The 23,910-nt window shown below is 41.5% G+C and overlaps 1 protein-coding gene and 1 long non-coding RNA gene across 5 annotated transcripts in view; one reads left to right on the top strand and one right to left on the bottom strand.

The window, feature by feature from the left end:
- cep192 (centrosomal protein 192) overlaps window positions 1–23,910 on the bottom strand; it is an 89,903-nt gene that overhangs the window by 35,489 nt on the left and 30,504 nt on the right. For 3 of the 4 annotated variants that reach the window (XM_077597911.1, XM_077597907.1, XM_077597909.1), the window contains exons 20-28: window positions 18,030–18,861; window positions 17,813–17,921; window positions 17,458–17,614; window positions 4,654–5,320; window positions 2,698–2,889; window positions 2,459–2,607; window positions 2,063–2,299; window positions 1,795–1,920; window positions 1,447–1,587 (exon numbers count right to left, since the gene is read on the bottom strand). In XM_077597911.1, the coding sequence (XP_077454037.1) occupies window positions 1,447–1,587; window positions 1,795–1,920; window positions 2,063–2,299; window positions 2,459–2,607; window positions 2,698–2,889; window positions 4,654–5,320; window positions 17,458–17,614; window positions 17,813–17,921; window positions 18,030–18,861 (2,610 nt within the window). The remainder of the gene's footprint in view (window positions 1–1,446; window positions 1,588–1,794; window positions 1,921–2,062; window positions 2,300–2,458; window positions 2,608–2,697; window positions 2,890–4,653; window positions 5,321–17,457; window positions 17,615–17,812; window positions 17,922–18,029; window positions 18,862–23,910) is intronic. The other variant, XM_077597910.1, reaches the window with a different exon arrangement.
- LOC144072695 (uncharacterized) lies at window positions 1,512–23,551 on the top strand. The gene is made up of 3 exons (XR_013299898.1): window positions 1,512–1,611; window positions 17,472–17,626; window positions 23,148–23,551. It is a non-coding gene; the product is annotated as an uncharacterized LOC144072695 (long non-coding RNA).

The following is a 23,910-nucleotide window of genomic DNA, read 5'->3' on the forward strand; positions in this document are numbered from 1 at the left end:
CATCTGTTTTGACTTTTAATACCTTTAATATTAACTATGAATCTGATACAATACCTTGAGATAGGAGCTTAACCTCCTAAGACCCAAACTCTCGCAAGGCATGCATCATTAGTGGATGCCAGGCCCATGTAGTCCAAAATTTAACACTGTAGTCTTGAGACAAAAATGTGATGTCCACACACGTGGGTGTTAACGTATTGCACCGCAGCTTTTGAGTCGGAACTTGGTGCCGTGTATCCCAGTTCTCCCGCTTACTGTTTATCTTTTATCCATATTAAAAGGCTTTCTATCTCGTTATGAACGTCAGTGTGCAGCTTGGAAATGATGATTAGTCCTTTAGAAGGCTTGATACCCTTGGCGAGCCAGCTCAGTCACACGTACACCACTATTCATTTCGTGCATATCGATTGTCATCATATGCTTTCTCTTCTCACTACTCTTCATTGAACCGGCATGCTTTGGACCCATTACTTTCCCCTTAATTCTGCTCTGATCAACGCAAAAAAACACACGTAAAAATGCAACCTGTACGGCCGCTGCTCGTAGATATATTTACGCAAGGGAGATGCGAGAAAGGCAGAGCGATGTGTTCTCATAAGCAACCTCTCGCATACTCAACCACCTGGACGCCTGCAGCGGAAACCATCTTGTATGCTCGTATCTCAAGGCAAAAATTGTCTCGGAATTTTCCTCGTATCTCAAATTTCTCATAAGTTGGGAAAGTGGTATGTCAAGGTATTACTGTATTGTAAACCTGTTTTTACTTTAATGAACGTGTTGACACATGTACTAGCCTAAAGATTACACTCACATACACGCACATAGATGGACAAAGTCAGATATCTTGTGTAATCCACCCCTCCCTTTAGAGTTGAGAAATCCAAGTAATCAAGGCCCCCGCATGTAACAAAGCGACAAAAAAAATAAGTGTAAGGTCAGAACGCCGTTGGTGAGCTGTCCTCAACATGTGTCCTCCTTGCAAGTGAACATTTTTCTTCTTTATTTATGCATGTTTTGTGGATGTCTAATGGTGAACCTGGCAGTCTTAAAAGGCCCATTTCCTCTTGGGAGTGATAAAAAAAACGAACTCCTTTTCAATCTGAGTCATACACCCGATTTTTTTTTACCAATCCTGCATGATGGTGGTGATGGGAAAGGAGTCTATTGTTATTATTTTGTCAATTACGTGATGGTGCTCTAATGAAAATTATGAAATTACGATCCCTAGATGGCGTCATAGAGTAAATTATTCAGTATGAAGCCATCAGTACTGGCACAGACAGATGTGATAATGCCTCATAGGGCCTTGTCTGAAATTCAATAGTTTAAAGGTATTTGTTCATTAACCGTAACTTGCAGAAATGGAAAAAAAGCACAGAAGACTTTTTTTTAATAAATTCAGAAACGCTGACAAACGTTGAAAAAATATATATAAACAGAACTAACCTCTCCGAAGCTGGCATGCATCACATGATTCACTACAGAAGGAGACAACAGTGGGGTCACGTGACCTGCTGGTTGTGTTGCCTCTGACGTTTCAGAAATGTGCTGTTTGGACAATGTAAAACAGCGCCACGATGTAGCCTTCTGAGAGATTTTAAGAAGAATGAGGTTAGCCTTTGATCTTTAAATATAGTCGATGAGAAAGTAGTATTAGTTAGCATATATTTAATAAGATTGATCTTTGAACATTGTACAATGATTAATTAAAATGTAAACAGCTTGTCACTGAGTTGAGGCTGTGGTTTGCGTGGTGGGTAATGCATACAATGTACGTGTATTGTGTTGACTTACAGCGCTGATTACAAGCCTGATCGGAACTGTTGCTTGGGTCATATTGATAACTTTCAAAAGAAGGGATTTGGAACTGCCTCCAGGCAGATCTCCGAAATCTAAACATCCAGATTTGCCTGCTTCAACCTAACAAACAAAATGGATGTTATTGAAGTCATTAATGGAAAACAGTTCATCTCGCTCTTGCAATGATTGGAGTTTAGACTGATGCACTTTTTACATTATGAAAATATTCAAGGTAAAATACAGACTTCTGTATTTGGCTTACCTCTACTGAAGGACTCTCAGCAATGGCAACCAGGACCACCCTTCTGGCAAAAATACCTGACCTGTTCACCAATTCAGAGTTGGCAGATGCAGGCCAAGAGCAAACACTGAGGGAACACTGGTAGACACCAGCCTTTGGAGGGATGAACAAAACTTTCTGTTCTTCTGTACTTTTAGGACCAATGATTGTCTTGTTTTTAATGATCAGCCATTGGTAAGGCAAACTATCCACCTGCAGCTATTAAGGTAGAAGACAGAAAACTACATGAATAGCAGTAATCGATGATATCAATATACAACATGAATACCAAATTGATCTAGTAATATTGAACATCGTTTAATTGTCTCCAATAGAGGGTTTCTGCCATGTATACTTGCTATCACCACAAAAAAATACCTTTTCACCATCAATGGACAGACTAGCAACTGTGATTGACACTTGTTGCCATCTTTCAGATGGGTTAAAAATGCTTAGTGAAGTCTGTGAAGCAATTCCCACACAACAAGCATGAGGAAACCGCAGCTCCTCAGGTACCACCACTTGAACTGAAGATGAAACAAATACAGACAGATACAGACCAAAAACTCTCTTTGCCTCTACTCCACGCACTTCAGCAAACTAAAATTAATCATTACCTCGAAGTTCATCAAGGCAACTTATTACTGTAGGATCTCCACCATATTGGGTGTAGAATTTTCCCAGTAGGCCCATGTCCTGATGGCTATGAGTGGATGTCGTAAACTGATGGGAACCAGTTGTATTACCTAGCCCTAAAGATTGTGCTATGGAGTGGATTTGTCTCACTGGTGGCTGACCATTGGGCATGTCTTAAAAAAAAAGAGACAAAACAAAATCAAAACACAAAGGACCATCTTAAGCAATGTTATGAGGACTACAGTTATAGTTTAATTTAACTTAATTCATGATTTAAAGATGTTTAATGCCTGAAGACACAGGTGGTAGCAATGAATGAAAGGGTCCCACGGCAATGTACGTATAACAAACCCAGACAAAGATTAGAAACGGTATAAAACCAGAATCCATGAAATAAAATATAGGGCCAAGTAGTATTTTAAGTATGAATGCATTTATATTTAATTATTGCAGGAAAAAGGTTTTCTCATTTTAAAGAAATGAGATAAGATGATAGAGAGGGCAAAGTGGATGGAAGTCCAATATTGTCCATGAACTACAGTTCCACCTAAAGTGCTTTGAGAGAGATATTTGAAAGCTCCCTTTCAAGTACAGTGGTACCTCGACATACGATCTTAATCCGTTCCGGGACTGAGATCGTATGACAAGTTTCTCGTAACTCGAGGTAAAGTTTCCCATTGAAATGAATGGGAAACAAATTAATTCGTTCCAACTCTCTGAAAAAAACACCAAAAACAGGATATTGGATTGAAAAAAATGTTTTATTTCTTATAATTCGCCATATATTGACAAAGTAATAAATAACGAGTGGTTTAATAGAAATAAAGTGTTTAATCTAACTAAAATTGGGCGGATTTCGCCGAGGGGAGAGAGAGACGCACAAAAGGGGCGGGGGGCTTCGGTTTGTTTTCAACACGACGCCCTCGTAAACAGAACAAACACTCCACCCTCACGTTCGCTATCCATGGGCTGTTTGCTGTCGTACTATTCCCTTCAAAATATTCCGAAAATGATGCACACAAATGTCCTCACAATCGGAGAACGCACGACCACTTGCCAACGAGCAGAGTCTTTTATCAGCGATCGCCCCGCTGCTGCTTCGGCGGCGCTGGCTAGCGGCTCATTTTAGCTTGTAGCATCTGTGTTCGCATCCCCTCGAACGGCGACTATGATAGAGTTTCTACCGGGGATGCTGTTGCGAGCCAGTGCCCCCGATGTTCTTATGAGCAGCCAACGAGCAGAGTCTTTTATCAGCGATCGCCCCGCTGCTCATGGTAGCTTCGGGGGCGCTGGCTAGCGGCTCCTTTTAGCTTGTAGCATCTGTGTTCGCATCCCCGGGGTTGCTGTTGCGAGCACGAGTATACTTCATTACCCAGAAAGCCCTCTTTTCCCCGCGCATGGGCGTTGTGCGTTTCCTGGTCTGAATAGCTCATCCGGTGCTCGTAAATATTGTTATACGTACACGAAAGATATGCAAAAAAAATGCCATGGCCACCTGGCTTGGTCGCATAACGAAATTTTGACCGCATCACGGGCGAATTATTCGATCGAAATTTCCCCCGTAAGACGAGCATTCCGTATGACGAACGGTCGTATGACGAGGTACCACTGTACCTCAAAGCTCGGGAAATTTTAAGAAAGTGCATTCATCCAGGTTTTGTATCCGCCGACTTATAAGTACAGCTATTGAAAGCATTTTATATACATACAAACGTACATATATTTGCGCGCACGCACACGAGTTTGAAAAGCTCATCCTTCCACCTCACCCAGTCTACTTCTAATTCATGTCACAATCGACTTGTGCACAGATGTAGTAGTTATACTTGACAAGTTGCAGGAATATTTGGTTGTATTAAAGTTGAACTCAACTGTGAAAGAAGATATGATTCACTTAAAACTATATCTTCATATCTATTTTTTTTGTTGACACCTACCTGAAGAAGGAACACTGTGAAGACCAGTTGCTGATGCTCCGGCATGGTAGACCGCAGAATTTAATGGTGTATCATGTTCCAGATAATGCCGAGTTAGTTGGGAATTCACAAGGGAGCCTGCCACGAGGGATTTTATATCTGGTTGTTGGGGGAAATCCATCAAGCCTGGATATGGAGGCTTAAATTTCATTGGTCCATAAGGCAGTCCTTTTGATGAGTAGGATTGAGGTATCCCAAGTCCAGCAGGAAATACTGATGGAAAAACGTTTGCAGCTCTCCATTGTTCAGATGTCTGAGATGCTGCTGTGGCACATGTTTGTGTAATGTGTGAATTACTGATAAAGCCAGAGTCTACCTTAGTAAACTGCTTCACATTGGACTCAGAAGGGTTCTTATAGTCCCTACATCTTGTTGAAAGACCAACATTTTTTTCACTTGGACAGCATTTACTCTGGCTGCGGGTACAACTCGGGTTAGTGCTATTACACGAGGTCTCTGGGATTTTCTGTTGTGCTGGTAGCTGCTCCAGACTTTGGGAGTGCTTGGGCTGAACTTTAAGGGTCTTGGTTGGGCTGCAAATATCTTCATTATTCTGTTGGTCTTGTTCCACAGGCGGAGTTGGACTGAATCTGATGATTGTGGTGCTGAGCGCCATCGTACAATCACTCTAAGGGTGGAATCAAAATGGAAAATGTTAGATTGTGCATTAAATTAGTGTTACTAATCTACATCATAATGGGCGAGACACATGGGCCGCACTGTTGCTCGCATTCAATTCATTTTCTATAGAACTAGTGCAATGAAGTGAAAAATGCCTACCATCTCAATGGCTAAGTGACACACGACAAATAGTGCACGTGGTATTTTGTACGTGTATACATGCCTGCGAGGCGATGTAGGAGAATAGGAAACGGTTCTATTTCTGTCGCCGGTCACTACAGGTTTTTTTCCTCAACAAATCACCTGCAAGGATACTAGCCAATCAGGACATCATGACTCTGCACCACACTTTACAGTAGAGTCCTATTTGTGGTGTGCAACAATTACATTCTTTATAATACCATATTGGGCCAAATATAAGACGACCCCCTGTTTTTAAGATTCAAGTCTGAAAAAAGACTTTGAAGACCAAATTTAATTTTTATACGTAAAATAATTACAGAACATCTGAAACAAATAACATTATATTGAAACCGTTTATAAGGAAACTCTGAAAGTATTGGACAGAAAACTAAAAACGTATCATCCCTGTCACATATTAAAAAAATATACAAACACCTGAACTGGGACAATACTATTAAATATGCTGATGCCATCTTGGTTTACAAAATCTTACATCAGAAAGCTCCTCCTCCTCTGCAAGAATTTGTAAAAAAAAAATTCCATCAGATCCACAAGAGCTGGTTTTAGAGGTGACTATGTAGTTCCCTTCAGAAAGAGCACCAAAGCACCTTCTCTGTACGTGCCTCACATAAGTGGAACTCAATACCAATTAAAACATGTGACCTCCCGTCTCTGAACCTCTTTGCCAATCATCTTAAAGCCTGGCTGCTGGATGATCAACATTGTGATCACAACGCTGCCTAGACCTGTGCTACTTGCATTTGTCTCATTGTTTCTATGCTTGTCTTTATTCATTATTCATTAACATGAACATCTATATGTTCATTAATATGTATTGTCCCTTTATTAAATAAATCAAACTCAAATATTCAAAGGAAAAAGCATCTTAATATATGAACATTTAAATATGTAAACTACAGTGCAAACATTTGTAAATGAATGATTTCTGGTTTTTGAAATGTAAATTAACCAAATTAATCTATTGTGATAAAACAACAAAATTGCAATGACATTGCATCAGTGTTCAGTATTCGCCTTAAAGATATCTGCCACCATCAAGCGATGAGAATGGGTACAATGTCTAGACCACAAATTTAAGACAATCAACACTTTCAGTCTTATTTCAATGCAAAAAAAAAACCATCCGTTCGGGCCAATTCAGTATGTAACAAAAACTGGTGCATTTTTCTTGTTCAAAGAATATAATATAAGTAACTGATAATTTATATCAACACTTTGCTTACAGAGAATAATGTCATACAGCAGCAGTTTCTCAAAAATGTGAACATGATTTTGCCTGAGACTTTTTATGTCATACTCAGAACCTTTAACTAATCACAGTACAAGAGTACAGTTTGCAACAAAATATTTTTAAGGAACTCGTCCATTCATTTTGGCTTCATTTTTTTTACCTTAAAGATACTTAAAACAACTTGTTTATTACTATTAATAAATTCTGAAGGAAATTGCAAAAAGGGCCACTTATGCGATTAATGAATATGGTAAATTATCGGTAGTTGCGGCTCTACTGTGTACAGTTGCACCTCCACTTGTGAAAATGAATTGGTTCCAGAACTTTAAGTAGAGCAGTACTTTATATGTAAATTCTCTAATTTGTTCCACGGTCCTCACAAAACTACCAACTAAACCCTTAAAAATGGCTCAAAGTGTCCCAAATTTGTAGGAAAGGTGTGAAGACACAAAAGTAAGAGAAAATTATCATAAAATTATTTAAGAAGCCATGAAAATGAATAAACATGCAAAATCTATTTGTGTTGAAGCGCATGAGCACAAGTGTCAGAAAGCCAACACTAGGCAACTATGGCAGAGCACACGAACATTGTGACCGGACGATTCGCCGAAAGACGTTTGGCCGACGGACGTTTGGCCGACGGACAGTTCGCCGAACGGATGTTTCGCCGACCGGACGTTTGGCCAAACAGATGTTTCGCCGTCGCGGGATTTGCGCGCTTGCCCCGCCCCCGGATCGTGTGTGTACATGTTTTTCAACCTCGGCTCGCGGGCCATATACGGCCCGTTAGGCTTTTTAATCCGGCCTGCCGCCGGCATTGTCCAAATTATAGTAAAAATCAATGACCTCATTCATTTCTCTTTGCCATGCAATGCCGCTCATCACTCTCAATTTAAAGACTGCTCTCTTTTGTTGAATAATAATATGTCCTTAATGTTGAAAGTAAATTTGAAAATAAATGTTCACCTTCAACTGTCTTTTTTCTTATATTTCAATCCCCAGCTTTAATAAATTACATTGCGTGTCCAAATGCTGTCAAATTTTAGGATCATACTGTTCCCCTGGTATACTGCATCACAAAATCTAAAACTCAAAGAACATATATGATATTTTCTAAGATTAAAGAAAGTCGTGTTATGAAGCCTAGTTCTATAACTGTTGATTTTGAAAAGGCTGCAATAAGTAGTACACAAAAGCATTTTCCAAACTCTCACACATCTGGATGCTTTTTCCATTTCGGTCAATGCCTTTGGAGAAAAATTCAGGCATGTGGCCTACAAAATTGGTATAGTGACCCAATGAATACTTTCGCAATAAAAAAACTTTCAGCACTGGCGTTCGTCCCAAAGGAGGATGTCATAGAAGCATTTAATGAATTAATGTTTTCACTAGCTGTTAATGAACGGTTGAAAAAGCTCACGGATGACTATGAAAACCCGGATAGATTTGCAAACAAAGTACAGTACCTACAAGCCATTGCGTATAATTTGTAAGTTTTACTGTTTTAATAAAAACTGCCATCTGTGAATTCCCTGTACATAATTTGTAAGTTTGTATTGTATTTGTAATTTTTGTACAGTTTGTATTGTGTTAGAATTATTATGTAATATTCTATATGTGTTGTAAGCATTTTTCAATAAGTAGTAAAGCTATAAATCAAGTCATGGGAAGATGGACTTTTTTTCCTGCACAGTCCTCTCCTCAAGGGCAAAGAGGCCAAGGCGTTACGGACACTTTTTCCCAGCAGGACCAAATGAGACTGTTATGTCGGGGCTCCGCCAGCAGATTTGAAAATACGGCTTTGTTGACATTATAATACTGCTTTGTTGACATTATAATCCTGCTTGGTTTACTTAAGAATGCTTTGTTTACCTTATAATGAAAATATTATGCACCATTGTTTTGGGGTTGTCACACCATTTCATTTTCAGACTGTTGTTTTTCTAAACCAGAAGGTGTTATTGTACTGATTACATAAACATGTTTTTCGAATGTCGCGATTAAATACAATGATTCAGTTACTAGAATTTAGAATGCACTGGGGGCTAAGACGACGTCACATGGCATTTTCCTTGCAAGTGTAACCAGAAATGTTGAGAGATGTTTTTCCTTTTTTAATTAAATATTACTAATAATGATTTAAAAGGTTTGAATCATTATTCTAACATTTTGGTCCTTCGAGTAGCCGGGGTCAACAAACCGATAAGGAATCCAGACGCTGCAGTTCAATATCTGGAGTGACCGTGCACGGCAAAAGAAATCCCTTTCCCAGGCTGGAATATTTCTCGGCAGCGGCTGGATTCTAGTCGGTTGACGACTATCCTTAAAGGAGACATCTATCAACTTGCTGGTGAGTCCGCGTGTGATTGCTGCATATTGTTGACGGGTTCCGAGTGCGTAAAAGGCATCACATGCGAAGGCCTTATTTTGAGAAGTAAGGCTCGCGTCCTGGGGATTAGCGATTTTAAAAAACCCTGCGGATACTAGTCACTAGCAGGTAGACACGGTGTGGTCTATAAACGTCTGCCGTGTACAAAAAAAAAAGGTACTACGGGGGCACACAAATCCACTCCAAAAATGGGTAGTGGAAACAGTAAAGCGGCTATTGACGATCCAAAGATGCGTCTGCCGTGTAAGGATTGGAAATTTGTTGAGAATCAGAGCGCTTTGAGAATTAAACATCTAAACTTATGGATAAATAAATATGGATTTGCTGGCCAGCTTAATATGCATAAGATTTTGATACTGCAGGATAAAATACGTGCTAAACATGGGGGAAACCTTAACAAAATGGAGCAGGAGGGATATAATGATACCTATTATTGGTTTATGATGGCAAGGAAACGAAGTGATGGCTGGGTTAAATCAGTTGATAACGGTGGGACTGGAAACACAGAGGCTGTGTTATTCCACAGAAAAGAGGATGATGAGACTGGGCCGGTGGGCAAGAAGTGTGTTGTTGCTGTTAAAAAGGAGGAGATACTGCCGAGGCCCCCTCCGACAAATATGCTGACCAGGTCGGGAGGGCCCGTGGGGGAATGGTCAAAGGCATGGGGAGAAACGCTATCTCCCCAGCCTGGGGCGCCGCCAATGACTGATGTGTTTATTGAACAATATCCCATGATCGAAGTTGCTAATCCTAATGTGGGCAAGGAGCAGGCCCCTACTATCCTGGTACACAGAACGTGGACGCAGGACGACGTGAAAAAGGCCGTAGAAGGCATCACGTCGCACAAGGTTGATGTGGGGGAGTTTGTCTTGCAAATGGAGGACATTAGACGATCTTATCACCTGAATGGGGTGGAAACGCAGCAAATTTGGATGTTCGCGTTAAAAGGTGATTGGCATGCAGTTAGGGGTGATTGGAATCCAAAAGCTGATGGTGGCCCGTTGTGTCATGACGGTCGTGAGTTGAATTTGAGAGTGCATGAACTGATTGATCGGGTTACGGGGAAGTTTAAAACAAAAGCTAATTATACCGTGATCAGCAGAGCTAAGCAGAGGGATGGTGAGCCTTTTGCAGAATATCAAATCAGGATGATGATCGCTGAAGACCACGCGGCGGGCAGCCTTTATCAGGAGCAGCTAAAAAATGTGTTGCATGCTCATTCAAATTATACGCTTAGGGAATGGGTTGAAAAACATTGGGTAGACAGGTCTACGGGCACGCTTGAACAATACGTAAATCAGGCGATCCATGCAGAAGAGGTTTTAAAAAAGAAAGGGAAAAGAAGGGGGGGGGCACCCTCTAACGAGGACGGGATTTTTTACCAAAATAAGGGGTGGGAGCGTAAACCTTTTAACAGGGATAATGAGAAAAAATATGCAGGGAAGTTCAACAGAAATCGAGGTAACAGAGAGAAAATCTGTTGGATCTGTGGGAAAATAGGTCATATATCCCGCGATTGCCCAAATAACAGGGCCTCTAAAAGTGAAGGCCAATCGGCATGACTAGTCGGGGGGCCTGCTCAAAACGAGATAAGCAATGGATTTGAGCAGAGAGAAGTGGAACTAAATTTAGCGGAGATATTGGCACTCGATACAATTAAACCTGAAATCACACTGTTCGTGAATGGGATGCGATTAAAATTTTTGTGTGATACCGGGGCTTGTAAAACTGCGATTAAAGTGGATATTCCAGGGGCTAGACATACAAAACGGAGGGTTTTTGTGACAACAGCAGGTGGTCAAGTTGCCGCCGTTTCGGAGACATTTCCGGTTTGGATAAGGGACCCGGAGGGGGAGTCGTGCAAAATGTCTGTGCTGGTGGTGCATGAGTGTCCTGTCAATTTGCTGGGGAGGGATGGCCTATTACAATTGGGCTTGGCTTTGGTCCCCTCCACTAGTGGTAATATGGTGGTTAAAAGGCGAAAAGAGATCCAAAATGGCCAATTGAATGTGTTGCAGGGGGGCCAGCCTGCGTTTTTTTACTATACGCTAGAGGTGTCAGATAACGCGCCGACGGGGGTGGGGAGCACCCTGTTATCTACAGCTACAGATTTGATTGGAACGCGGGAGAGTGTTGAAAAAATAGACTCCCTCCAGGTGCTGATGTGGTACAAGAGATCTGAAGGGCCTGATGAAATCTATGAGAACAGATTAGCACAGGTCATGCCGGCTGAAATTAGATTGGAATACCTGTACACGGATGGTATTTCAACAGTTGTGGGGGGGGGGTTGAGTTGTCTTTGGGATATAGAAACCTTTTTCTTGAATGGGCAACTCCACACATTGTCTTATGCAAACCGTACAATCAGAGAAAAGAGGTGCTGCGTGACTTTGTACAAACGGCCCGCGGGGCAACCGATTGGAGTGTATTAGACACAGGGCTTGAGTATAGCGAAATTACGGAGACATACAGAAAAGCGGTGTTTCAAACTATGGGCGTACGGGTGGGGATCTACCTGCAATGACTAGCACGATCAACAACGGGGATATACCTATTATCAGAAGAGGATGAGGAGCTGTTAGCAACAGTCCCTCCCGAGATATGGTCCAAAGGACCTTCTGATGTAGGACTAGTAAAGGGGGTGATACCGGTGATAATTAGACCAAAATCTGAACTCAGGCCCTGTGTCCGACAATATCCGTTAAAACCTGATGCTTTGGAAGGAATAAAACCTGTAATTGAGGATTTGTTAAAAGCGGGGGTTATTATTGATTGTGAGGATTCACCTTGCAACTCTCCAATTTTTCCAGTGAGAAAGGCGGCCCCTTCTGGGGGATGGAGAATGGTTCAGGATTTACAAGCGGTGAACTCTGCAGTAATTCAGCGCGCACCTTGTGTGCCAGACCCGCACACGCTTTTGAATAATTTGGATCCAGATGCGGCATTTTTTACAGTAATCGACATAAGCAACGCTTTTTTCTCCATCCCATTAGATCGGGATAGTCAATTTTGGTTTGCCTTCACGTTTGGAAGGAAAAAATATACTTTTACGAGACTGCCACAGGGATACTGTGAAAGCCCCACGATATATTCACAGATTATGAGTAGCAGTGTAGCTAGGTTCCAACCGCAGGGGGGAAGCCAAATTATTGTGTATGTGGATGATGTACTAATAGCTTCATCTAGTTTAGAAGCCTGTAGAATAGACACTGTAGCCTTGATAGGGCACCTGGCGGCGGAAGGCCACAAAACAAGCAAAAACAAATTGCAGCTTTGTAAAGAACAGGTAAAATATTTAGGATATAATCTGGTTAAGGGTGGAAAGAAAATTTTAGATGATAGAAAGAAGGTGGTCTTGGACGCACCTAAACCACTGACTAAAAAACAAATAGTCATTTTTAGGTCTCACTAATTACTGTAGGGCATGGATTCCAAATTATGCAGAAATTGTATCTCCCCTTGCTAAAATAATGAATGATGTTTTTAAAATGTCCTCGGCTCTAAATTGGACAGCAGAGGCTGAGACGGCATTTTGTACGTTAAAGCAGATGCTAGTAACTAGTGGTACTTTAGCGTTACCTAATTATAACAAGCCTTTTGTGCAGATGGTGGACTGTAAAGGGGAGTTCATGACATCTGTGCTGACTCAGGAATTCGGGGGGAAAATGAGGCCTGTTGCATACTTTTCGTCCAGATTAGATAAGGTGGCCTGCGCGCTTCCTCATTGTGTGCGGGCGGTGGTGGCGGCTTCAATGGCGGTGGAGAGCAGCGCTACGATAGTGCTTTTTCATTCTTTAACCCTTAGCTACAAACAAACATGAAATTTTTGTCTCCGGCGAGACATTTGTCTTGCATAGCCATTCTGCTTTCGCAACCACATCTCACACTCGAGAGGTGTGTTAAAATTAATCCAGCTACTTTGTTGCCACTTCCTGGGGAGGGAGAGCAACATGATTGTCAAGTGATAGCCGAAGAGGCTACAAAGTGTAGGAAGGATTTAAAAGATCAACCGCTGGACAGCGGTGAAGTCCTTTTTGTTGATGGTTCCGCTAGTAAGGACGAAATGGGAAAAACTCGGACGGGGTATGCGGTTGTAACCGCGACTAAAATCTTAAAAGCTGAACCATTGCCGTCCAATTACTCTGCGCAAGCGGCAGAGTTAATTGCATTGACGGAAGCATGCATCCTGATGAGCGACAAGGATGTTACAATTTATACAGATAGTCAATATGCATTTTCATCATGCCACGTTTTCGCTAGTTATTGGGCAAATAGGGGTATGATATCTTCCACGGGCAAAGCGGTGACACATGCTAAATTGTTGCAACGACTGATAGCTGCGGTGCAGCTCCCAAAACATATTGCTGTTTGTAAATGTGCAGCACATACTTCAAAAAATGACCAGGTTTCCTTGGGGAATGCCTTTGCTGATGTGGCGGCAAAGGAGGCTGCAAGGAAACCCTTTATTGGGATGATAGACTCGGTATATGACAAAAACATCTTATCAGATGATATTTTGGCAAAGATGCAGTTACAAAGCCCACAATCCGAATTCAAATTATGGATTGATAAAGGGGCGAAATTGCAAAATGGGGTTTATGCGAGCATTGAAGGCCAACAAATCTTACCAAAAAATTTGTTTAGATGGGCGGCCATTTTGAGTCATGGCAAAACGCATGTTTCCACGGCGGGAATGGTTGCTTTGGTGCAACGGCACTACAAAACGTATGGATTTAATCTATATGCAAAAAATTTTTGCAGAGCATGTTTGGCTTGTGCTCGGCATAACCCCCAAGGGGGGATACGGCCAAGACGTGGGCAATTTCCAAAAGCTACATATCCATTTCAAAGGATACATATGGTTTTTATTGAATTAAGTAAAAGTGAGGGGAAAAGATACTGCTTAGTGATTATTGATGCCTTTTCAAAATGGGTTGAAATTTTCCCAACAAAACACATAGATGCGTTAACGGTAGCCAAAGCATTATGTAAAGATATCATTCCACGATATGGAATCCCAGAAACCATTTGTAGTGATAATGGCACCCATTTTGTTAACAAAATAATTGATGGAATTGGCAGTAGGTTCCATATCTCGTTGCGAAATCATTGCGCCTACCACCCACAATCGGCGGGCCTTGTCGAAAGGATGAATGGAACTATAAAAAATAGACTAAGAAAATGTATGAAATGGAATAATGTCTACCCAGTTACAACGACAGCGAAGGACAAGCCTAACTTTTCAACACATGTCGCGTTTAATCATTTTACCTGTTTAGTCCTCACAGGGCACGGTCCGGCACTGGGAGCGATAAATGTGACGTGGTGTGCCCACGTCCTAAAACAGACTGCACCCCTGATACCACGTTCTGACCTATGGTGGTGGTGCGGCCAAAACAAAATATACGACTCCTGCAAAAATGCAGCAGGACTTTGTGCCTTGGTCTCACTGCTATTACCAGTGTCTGTTTTTCCATCTACAGTAGAGGAGATACAATTGGCTGCACAGAAATCCGGTATGATGGCGGGCCCCTCGCGACGGCGTCGATCGGCATGGAGAGAGGGTGATCCGACATACATTGATGCGATTGGCGTCCCCCGGGGCGTACCAGATGAGTATAAGTTGGTTAATCAGATCGCAGCAGGTTGGGAGTCTATTTTTCTTTTAATTACTCCAAACAAAAATGTTGATCGGATAAATTACCTGCATTACAATGTCCAAAAACTTGGAAATTATACTGAACAGGGATTTGTGGCGATAAAGGAACAACTAGCAGCCACCAGCCTAATGACGTTCCAGAATCGCATAGCAGTTGATATGCTGCTCGCGGAGAAAGGGGGCGTGTGTGCAATGTTCGGAGATGAGTGTTGCACTTACATACCGAACAACACGTCACCCGAGGGGTCCCTCACCAACGCCATTGATGGCCTGCAGACCCTCAACCGCAATATGAAGAAGCATTCTGGAGTCAGTGAATCCGTCTGGCAGCGCTGGTGGCGGGATATGTTTGGAGAATATCGGAATTTGGCTCAATCCGTTGCAGTTTCCGTAGCCCTTTTTGCTACGATTTTGACATTATGTGGGTGTTGTATTATTCCCTGCTTAAGATCTTTGATAAGCCGACTTATAACCACTGCGATTGCCCCTACAAATTCCAAATTGCATGAATTATATCCACTACTGATGAAACGTGCTGACACTAACAGTGAATTCCAGGAGCATGGTAATTACGAGGATGGATTGGACGAAAATGATCTTGTCTTCTGCTTTTCAGACCTGCCGAACGAGTAGAGCCTAAGCGGGTAAAATTAAAACAGCCAACGGTGATATCCCTCTCATTTTGAATTTGTCATAAAATGAATAACAAACATATAGTAAAAGGAGGGAATGTTAGAATTATTATGTAATATTCTATATGTGTTGTAAGCATTTTTCAATAAGTAGTAAAGCTATAAATCAAGTCATGGGAAGATGGACTTTTTTTCCTGCACAGTCCTCTCCTCAAGGGCAAAGAGGCCAAGGCGTTACGGACACTTTTTCCCAGCAGGACCAAATGAGACTGTTATGTCGGGGCTCCGCCAGCAGATTTGAAAATACGGCTTTGTTGACATTATAATACTGCTTTGTTGACATTATAATCCTGCTTGGTTTACTTAAGAATGCTTTGTTTACCTTATAATGAAAATATTATGCACCATTGTTTTGGGGTTGTCACACCATTTCATTTTCAGACTGTTGTTTTTCTAAACCAGAAGGTGTTATTGTACTGATTACATAAACATGTTTTTCGAATGTCGCGATTAAATACAATGATTCAGTTACTAGAATTTAGAATGCACTGGGGGCTAAGACGACGTCACATGGCATTTTCCTTGCAAGTGTAACCAGAAATGTTGAGAGATGTTTTTCTTTTTTTAATTAAATATTACTAATAATGATTTAAAAGGTTTGAATCATTATTCTAACATATTGTATTTGTAATTTTTTTACATAATTTTTAAGTTTTTTATTGCTTTAATAAAAACACCATCTGTGAATTTGCTTTTGTAAGTTTTACTGCTTTAATAAAGACACCATCTGAGAATTTGCTTTGTTTTCTTTCTAATATAATTTTTAATAAAATATTTTTTTGAATGGCAGCTTTTTGACAATGTGTTTAATTTGGGACAATAATAGGATAAAAGAGGCAAGTTTGTCTATACCAGGGGTGGGCAAACTTTTTGACTTGCGGGCCAGAATGGATACTAAAGGGCGAGCGCGCGAATGCCGCGACGGTGAAACGTCCGTTCGACCGACCGTCCGTTCGGCGAAACGTCCGTTCGGCGGAACGTCCGTTCGGCGGAACGTCCGTTCGGCCAAATGTCCGTTCGGCCAAACGACCGTCGGCGAATCGTCCAAGTACCCACGAACATATATGAACACACATCTAATAAACAAGATTAAGAATTCAAAACAACATTACATTGAACGTTTAATATTTCTCATCAACATTTTGTGATTTCTTTGGCATTCAATTTTTCAATCATTTTATTTATCGCCACTGCTTCTTACCTGTTTGGATTTAAGTTCCCCTTTGGCGGTGCTTGTTGACAGACGTTTTGTGAAAAATTGATTTACAGACAATTGCATTCGACAACTTTTAGTAATGTTTCTAAAATGCACAAGACAAACGTCGTCAAAGTGGGCGATCGCACGACTCGTGAACACTTTTTCAGGATGTTTTTTTCCCACGGAGACAGAAAGTCTGTAAAATTTCTCCCCAATTTTTTTTCTGATTTGTGCTGTTAGAATCGTGGCTGCTTGCTCCTCAGCCGCCTTCTCGTTTTAATTCTTCATGTATTGCCGAGCGTTGAATTAACTCCTGCTCCGTTGAGTTAGTTTTGGTGCCCCTCGACCAACTTGTCAGCATTCCATACTGACCACCAGCCCCATCGCCTGCCCTCGCGACACAATTTCGCCCACCGCAGGCTGCAGTTCAGGTTGAGGCTTGACTGTGAGTCCGTCGAAGGCACTCAGCCACACAATGGCAAACGGCAGTCAAAGAAACATGGACGTTTGTTGTGACACAGCCAATGAGAGTCAAGCAAGAAGCACTGCATCCGCGACAATTTCAAAATAAAATATATAAAAGTATCTTGAGGCACTCATTTGCATCTCAAAAGGTTTCGTAACCTGAAAATTTCAAACCTAGGGGCATTCGTAAGTAGAGGTATGACTATTTTAAATAAAATGTTCATTTGGTTAAAGCTATTACATTTTTTTGTCTTTTTACATTACATATGAGAAAATTTATACATCTAAAAACTTTTTTAATCGCACCTTTTCTCTTGCAGGTGTTGGAACAACAGTGACATCATTCACTGAGACATATGTGAGTCTGCTGAGACTGGGGCTGGAGCAGCTAGACTGGGAGGAGATGTCATGACTTGGGTGTTTTCCTCCCAGAATACCACTGGCTAATGAAGGAGATACAGCACTGTAAAAAAATGTAAAGCCAACAAGACAATGTCATTGATAGAGGTTTTAACGAGGGAAATAAAAGAAATAAGATAACCACAAAATTGCACTAATAATCTCGAACAGAACAAATGCTTACATGATTCATGATTGTGTAAATAGATTTACGAAATATTCAACTTTGCTTCAAACTGCAACTTCAAAATTGATACAATACCTGTTAGCTTTAAGCTGGGGACTTTGACTAGGAGAGGAGTGAGTTAGAGGAGAGGTAGATGGTCTGAAGCTACACTGTGTTTCCTCCACACGGTGTTCTGTTGGCAGATCTGAAAACAAATGGCCTGACTTAATTACGTTACAATACTATTGCCTATACGATAGTTAATTGAGCTGATCACACTAACAGAGACGATCAAGTACAAACTTGTACTCACCGGATTTAGAGTGGCATGCGGTCTCAGGATTTTGGAGGGAAGGAACATGTATTTCAGCAGAGGAATGAGACACAGGATCAGGGATTTGAAGTGGAGCATTCTTTCCTGAGGGGTTACTATGTCTAACACCTTGGTCTTGGACCGTGCTAGTCATCTTTTCTATTGGAGGAGAGGAACTTTTAAGAGAGTGAGGGCTTGAATGGTGTTTGTTGGAAAGTGGGGAGGAAGAGGTGCCTGCATAACTGTTGGGATGTGTCTCCGAGGAGCACCCAACATAGGATCCTAGTGTATTTAAATCCTCTATCTTAGATTCATAATCTGAAGATGGTCTTGCTGAGAAACTACTAGTGTTTCCAGTCGGACACAGACTGTTGTCACATGTGGCATTTCTTTCTGCAGGTAAACTGTGCATTACAGATTTTTTTGAGTCCAAATCTCTGAGGGAGCAGGAATGAGGGCAAGGAATTGAAATCTTAGTCAGAGCAGTTTTATCATGAGAAAATGTATATGGCCTAGATATTGTGGAAGAATCGGTCTTTAATGATGGTTCTCTACATGCATGTTCCTCTTCTTTTTCTGGGCCAGTTTTACTGTCCAAGCATTTAGTTGAACTTTGTTCTTCATTTTGTTCGGTTTGGTTGCTCTTAGTTTGTTTGATGTTGTCAGCCCAGCTGGTAAGATCAAAGGTATTTTGTGCTGAAGATGTGTCACTGAAGGCAGACATGTAAACCTGTTTTAAGTATTTCTCAATGTTTAAGTGACTCTGGTCTTCAACGCAGGAGGTACTCTGTAGACTCTCTGACAGGCCATTCTGGTCTTCTTTAGGGTTGCCCTAGGAACATGGGGGAAATCTGTTCATATTCCATTTAATTTTTTTTTTTTTAATCATGTTCCTTGTTTAATAAGAAGCTATTATGAGCGGGTGGTATTAGAGAAGATCAAAGATCAACTAAACTTCAATATTAATGTATTATTCATTAAATGTATTTTCTAAATTAAAAGCGAAAGTTAAGCTATGTTCAAATTACAAGTCAATTTTTATTTCTTTGCCATATATTTCATGCAGTAAGAACAGTCCAATTCTGTTGATTTCATGTCAAACCAGAGCTCATTCATACGTGATAAAAATCGGACGTCTATCTGACACTTGGGGAAAATAAACGCATGATGAATGTGACCCAACATCCCCCGTCATCAACAAGTAAAAACAACGCCCTCTTTAACAAACACAAACGGGCAGACAAATACACAGGAAATCCCTTTTCCTGCTTGATACTGTACTTCCTTCGTGATAATAACCTACAATCAGTTCAATTATTTGAATTGGAAGTTTTCCCACTTAGAAATCATGAGGGGTCTGAAATTTTCATCACAGGTTCAACGTGAGAGAGAATCTAAAAAGAAAAATCCAGAAATCACAATGTTAGATTTATTTTTTTAAAGATTTTTTGTGCGATCCAACCACAAATAAGTATTTGAACAACTGAGGGAACCAAATGTTAATATTTGGTACAGTAGCCTTTGTTTGCAATTCTAGAGGTCAAACATTTCCTGTAGTTAATCACCAGATTTGCACACACTTCAGGAGGCATTTAAACCCAATCCTCCACACAGATCTCTTCTAGATCTGTCAGGTTTCTGGGCTGTCACAGAGAAACAGAGTTTGAGCTCCCTCCAAAGATTTTCTATTGGGTTTGTATAACCACCCCCAAAGCATGGTGCTACCGCCCCCATGCTTCAAAGGAATGTACTTATCATTCTTCTCCCTCCAACCAGGATTAGTGGAATTATGACCAATACGCTTTTTGGTCCCATCTGACCGCAAAACTTTCTTCCATGACTCCTCTGTATAATCCAAATAGTCATTGGGAAACTTAACATGTACTGGTTTAAGCAGTGGAACATTTAATGCCGTGCATGATTTCAAACCATGATGTCTTAGTATATGACCAAGTCAGCTGTTGTAGTTCTGGGCTGAATCCTCACCTTTCTTACGATCATTTAGACCCCAAAATGTGATATGGAAGAGGATGCCTTCCAGGACATTCTTATTCAAAAATGAGCTGAAAGTGCTTGGGTTCACACAGACCGCCTGATGCTCTTCATGTGTGGGGATGCTGCTGGCTGGCTTCAGGATAAACCTAGCCTTAATCAACAAGTTTAACCATCCTCATGCTTTAAAAAAACAGGAAAATGGGCTCCCCTTCACATATACACACAGGAGAATTGAATGAGACATCCTACAGAGATGAGGTCCTTAGATTCAGCGAGCGGTGCGCTCTCCACAACTCGGCGGTGAATGTCTCCAAAACCAGAGAACTCATCCTGGACTTCCGACGGAAAAAGGCTGCTCCATCGCCCCTGTATATTAACAGTGAATGTGTGGAGCAAGTAGAGACTTTCAAATTCCTAGGAGTCTACATCTCTGCTGATCTCACTTGGGCGGCAAATACCACAGCACTCATCAAGAAGGCGCAGCAGAGGCTATATTTCGTGAGAGTACAGTGCTCCTCGACATACAAACACCCCGACATACGAGCATTTCGAGATACCAGTAAAATTTCAAGCAAATAATTATATCTGGATACGAGAAAAATTTCGGGCAAATAATTATCTCTAGATACGAGAAAAATTTTGAGATACAAGGAAGCCAGGTGGCCAAGACATGAGAGGCTGTTTATCATTGAAGCGCACTGTCTTTTTTGCCGCATGTCTTTCGTGTGTAACAGATATCTACGAGCACTGGACGGACCGTTGCATTTTTTTCAGTGTTTTTTTCCATCACTCAGCGCGAATGGCGGAGCGATCGCTACGAGCAGTATATATTACTTCTCGTTGGCTGCTCATAAGAACATCAGGGGCACTGGCTCTCTCCCGCAACTCTCTTGTGAAATGTCTCTGGTCGCAACTACCTCTTTGTAATGTCTCTGGTCGCAACTCCCTCTTTGTAATGTCTCTGGTCGCAACTCCCTCTTTGTAATGTCTCTGGTTGCAACTCCCTCTTTGTAATTTCTCTGGTCGCAACTCCCTCTTTGTAATGTCTCTGCGAACAGTGGAGCGTTGTATTTTTTCAGTGTTTTTCCCCCCTTAGCCTGTTAGCTCTCGTTGGCGGTGCGATCGCTAATTCAAGACTATTTCTCGTTGGGAAGTGGTCGTGCGTTATCCTATTGTGAGGACATTTGTGTGCATCATTTTCGGAATATTTTGAAGGGAATACAAACTCAAACAACCCTCAATATTGACTGAAAGTCAGTGTGGAGGCGGGGCAAACAGAGCCAACACGGCCGGGAAAAAATTATAGAAACGTGAAATAAAATTAGAATTAAGTTTAGTGTAATGTTAGTTTAAACTTATTTTTGAGTGTGTCTGCATCGTAATCCAATTTCATTTAAATTTGTTTATGTTATATTACGATTCACCGGTGCAGAAGGTCTCCCCCGCTCGCGCTCCACCCCCCCTCTCTACCCTCCGCGAACTCTTAGTTCTATTAAACAAATTTTAGTAAAATTAAACCACTAGTTATGTATTGCTTTGTTAATAGATGGCAAATTAGAAGAAAAACATTTTTTTCCAATCCAATATCCGTTTTGGGTGTTTTTTCAGAGGGTTGGAACAAATTATCGTAATTACTCGAATATAACACGCAGATTTTTGCTATATAATTAATTCCAATAGTTGGGGGTGCGTGTTATAATCAATAACTAAAATAAATTACAAATTTTCGATCGAAAAAAGCATTGTCAAACTCACTTTGACGCACGGATTTTACGTCATCTCGTAGAGCCGACGCACGGATTTTACGTCATCTCGTAAAGCCAATCGGATGATGTGTTGTGGGAGGAAGAGGAAGTGGATGAAGGAAGCGTGGACGTTGATAGGATTCTCAACGAAGAGATGTATGAGAGGTGTCAGGAGTGGCCCTTTTGGCCCTCCTGGGTTGCCGTTGACGCATACCGGCTGTAGCCAATCCATTGATTGCTTTCGTTTCCTGTATTTAAGTAGCGACGCGTCATCACACATCGCCGGATCGTTCACTATCGTTGACTATCATTGACTGTTGTTAGCGGTTGCTAGCGGTCGCTAGCTGTCGTTATTCTGTTGCCTCTGTCCGTATGCGCGCCGCATGCGGCCACGTTTGTTTCCACGCCTTGGTTGATTCATTAAAGGACTCCGTATCACGCTGAATGCCTCGTCCTCTCCTGCTTCCTGCATTTGGGTGTACCTAAATCCACGGTCGCGTCGCACAACGCGGCGCGACCGTAACAGATGCCCCCGATCGCGCTGCGACGACCCAGCGACGCGGCGCGATCATAACAAGAGGACAGACAAAGAGAGAGAGGAACTCTTCATTTGAAGGATTCTAATGAATAAATTTGTTTGAACAAAACAATCGTGAAACGAAGAAAAAAAGGTAAGATTTCTGATTTTCGTCAGCGGGAAATTTTAGGTGCGCACTATATTCGATTACTGCGTTTTTCCAGATATTTTTGGCCCAAAATTACCTGCGTGTTATTTTCGAGTGCGCGTTATATTCGAGTAATTACGGTAATTTGTTTTTAGTTCATTTCAATGGGAAACGTTCGTTCGAGTTACGAGAATATCGACATACGAGCTCAGTCCCAGAACGAATTAAGCTCGTATCTCGAGTTACCACTGTACTCAGGAAGGAGCAATTGAACACCAACCTGCAGAGGGTGATCAACTCAGCCCAAAAGATCATCAACCGCACCCCTACCCAGCCTGTCCAGCATCTACGAATCCTGGTGCCTTAGAAGGGCAGTGAGCATTATAAAAGACAATGTGCATCCCAGCTTCCACCACTTCAACCTGATGCCCTCTGGAAGGCGCTAGGGAGCTATAACTGCAAAGACAATCAGACTCAAGAACAGTTTCTTCCCAAGAGTTGTCACCATACTCAAGTTAAACCATACTCGAGTTCTGCACCTAGGACCTAATCAAAACTTATTACTACTACTTAAGCTACTTATTTATTATTTTGACCATTCATTTATCGATTACTATTTTGTGATTATTTATTTATCATTACTATTTAGTGATTAATTATCGTTACTATGTATTGATTTCCATGTGTTTGCCTGTTTGATGGTGCGTCCATAGACTCTGAGTGGAGCAACTAGGCGCGGAACGTCTCCAAAACCGTGTAACCAATCCTGGACTTCTGACGGAACAAGCCTGCTCTGCTCTGCTGACCTCACTTGCACTACTTATTTATTTCCCATTTATTGATTATTTATCTCTACTATATGTTGATTGTGTCTGCTTGTTTGTTGTTGCGTCCATAGACTCAGCGAGTGGTGAGACTTGGCGCTGAACGTCTCCAACAACCATGGAACTCATCTTGGATTTCAGACAAGTGTGCTTCACTCTGCAGACCTCACTTGGACTACTTATTTATTGATTTATTTGTCCGTCTGCTGTTATTTGTGCACTATGTGGTGAAAGCTTTATATTTCATTATACTATAATGGCAATAAAAGCATTCAATTCAATCCACGCGTGTTGTGGCGATCTGTATGCTGCAAATAAATAAAAATAAATTCTCATGAGGTGAAGAGGTCCGAGGTGTAGCGGCTAGTCTCTCCGCCCAGGTTTCCGTGCTGCACGTTGCAGCGACCATTCTCTACGAAGCGTTGCCACTTTTGCTTTATCACCAGCGCGCACGTGCCGTTGTTCAGTGCCCGAAGCTTGCATCCTTCAATGTGCAAATTCTCGTGTGGACAAAGACACCCGACTCCAAGGAATAAAACTATGAACCAGTATTATGATAGATTTACGTCGTAGATACGGCCGTGAAGCTAGCATGACGATACGTCGTCAACACACTGCATTGGGCCACTCAGAAGGACACTGATGACAACAT

This window comes from Stigmatopora argus, chromosome 4 (genome assembly GCF_051989625.1).
Source record: "Stigmatopora argus isolate UIUO_Sarg chromosome 4, RoL_Sarg_1.0, whole genome shotgun sequence".
NCBI lineage: Eukaryota > Metazoa > Chordata > Actinopteri > Syngnathiformes > Syngnathidae > Stigmatopora > Stigmatopora argus.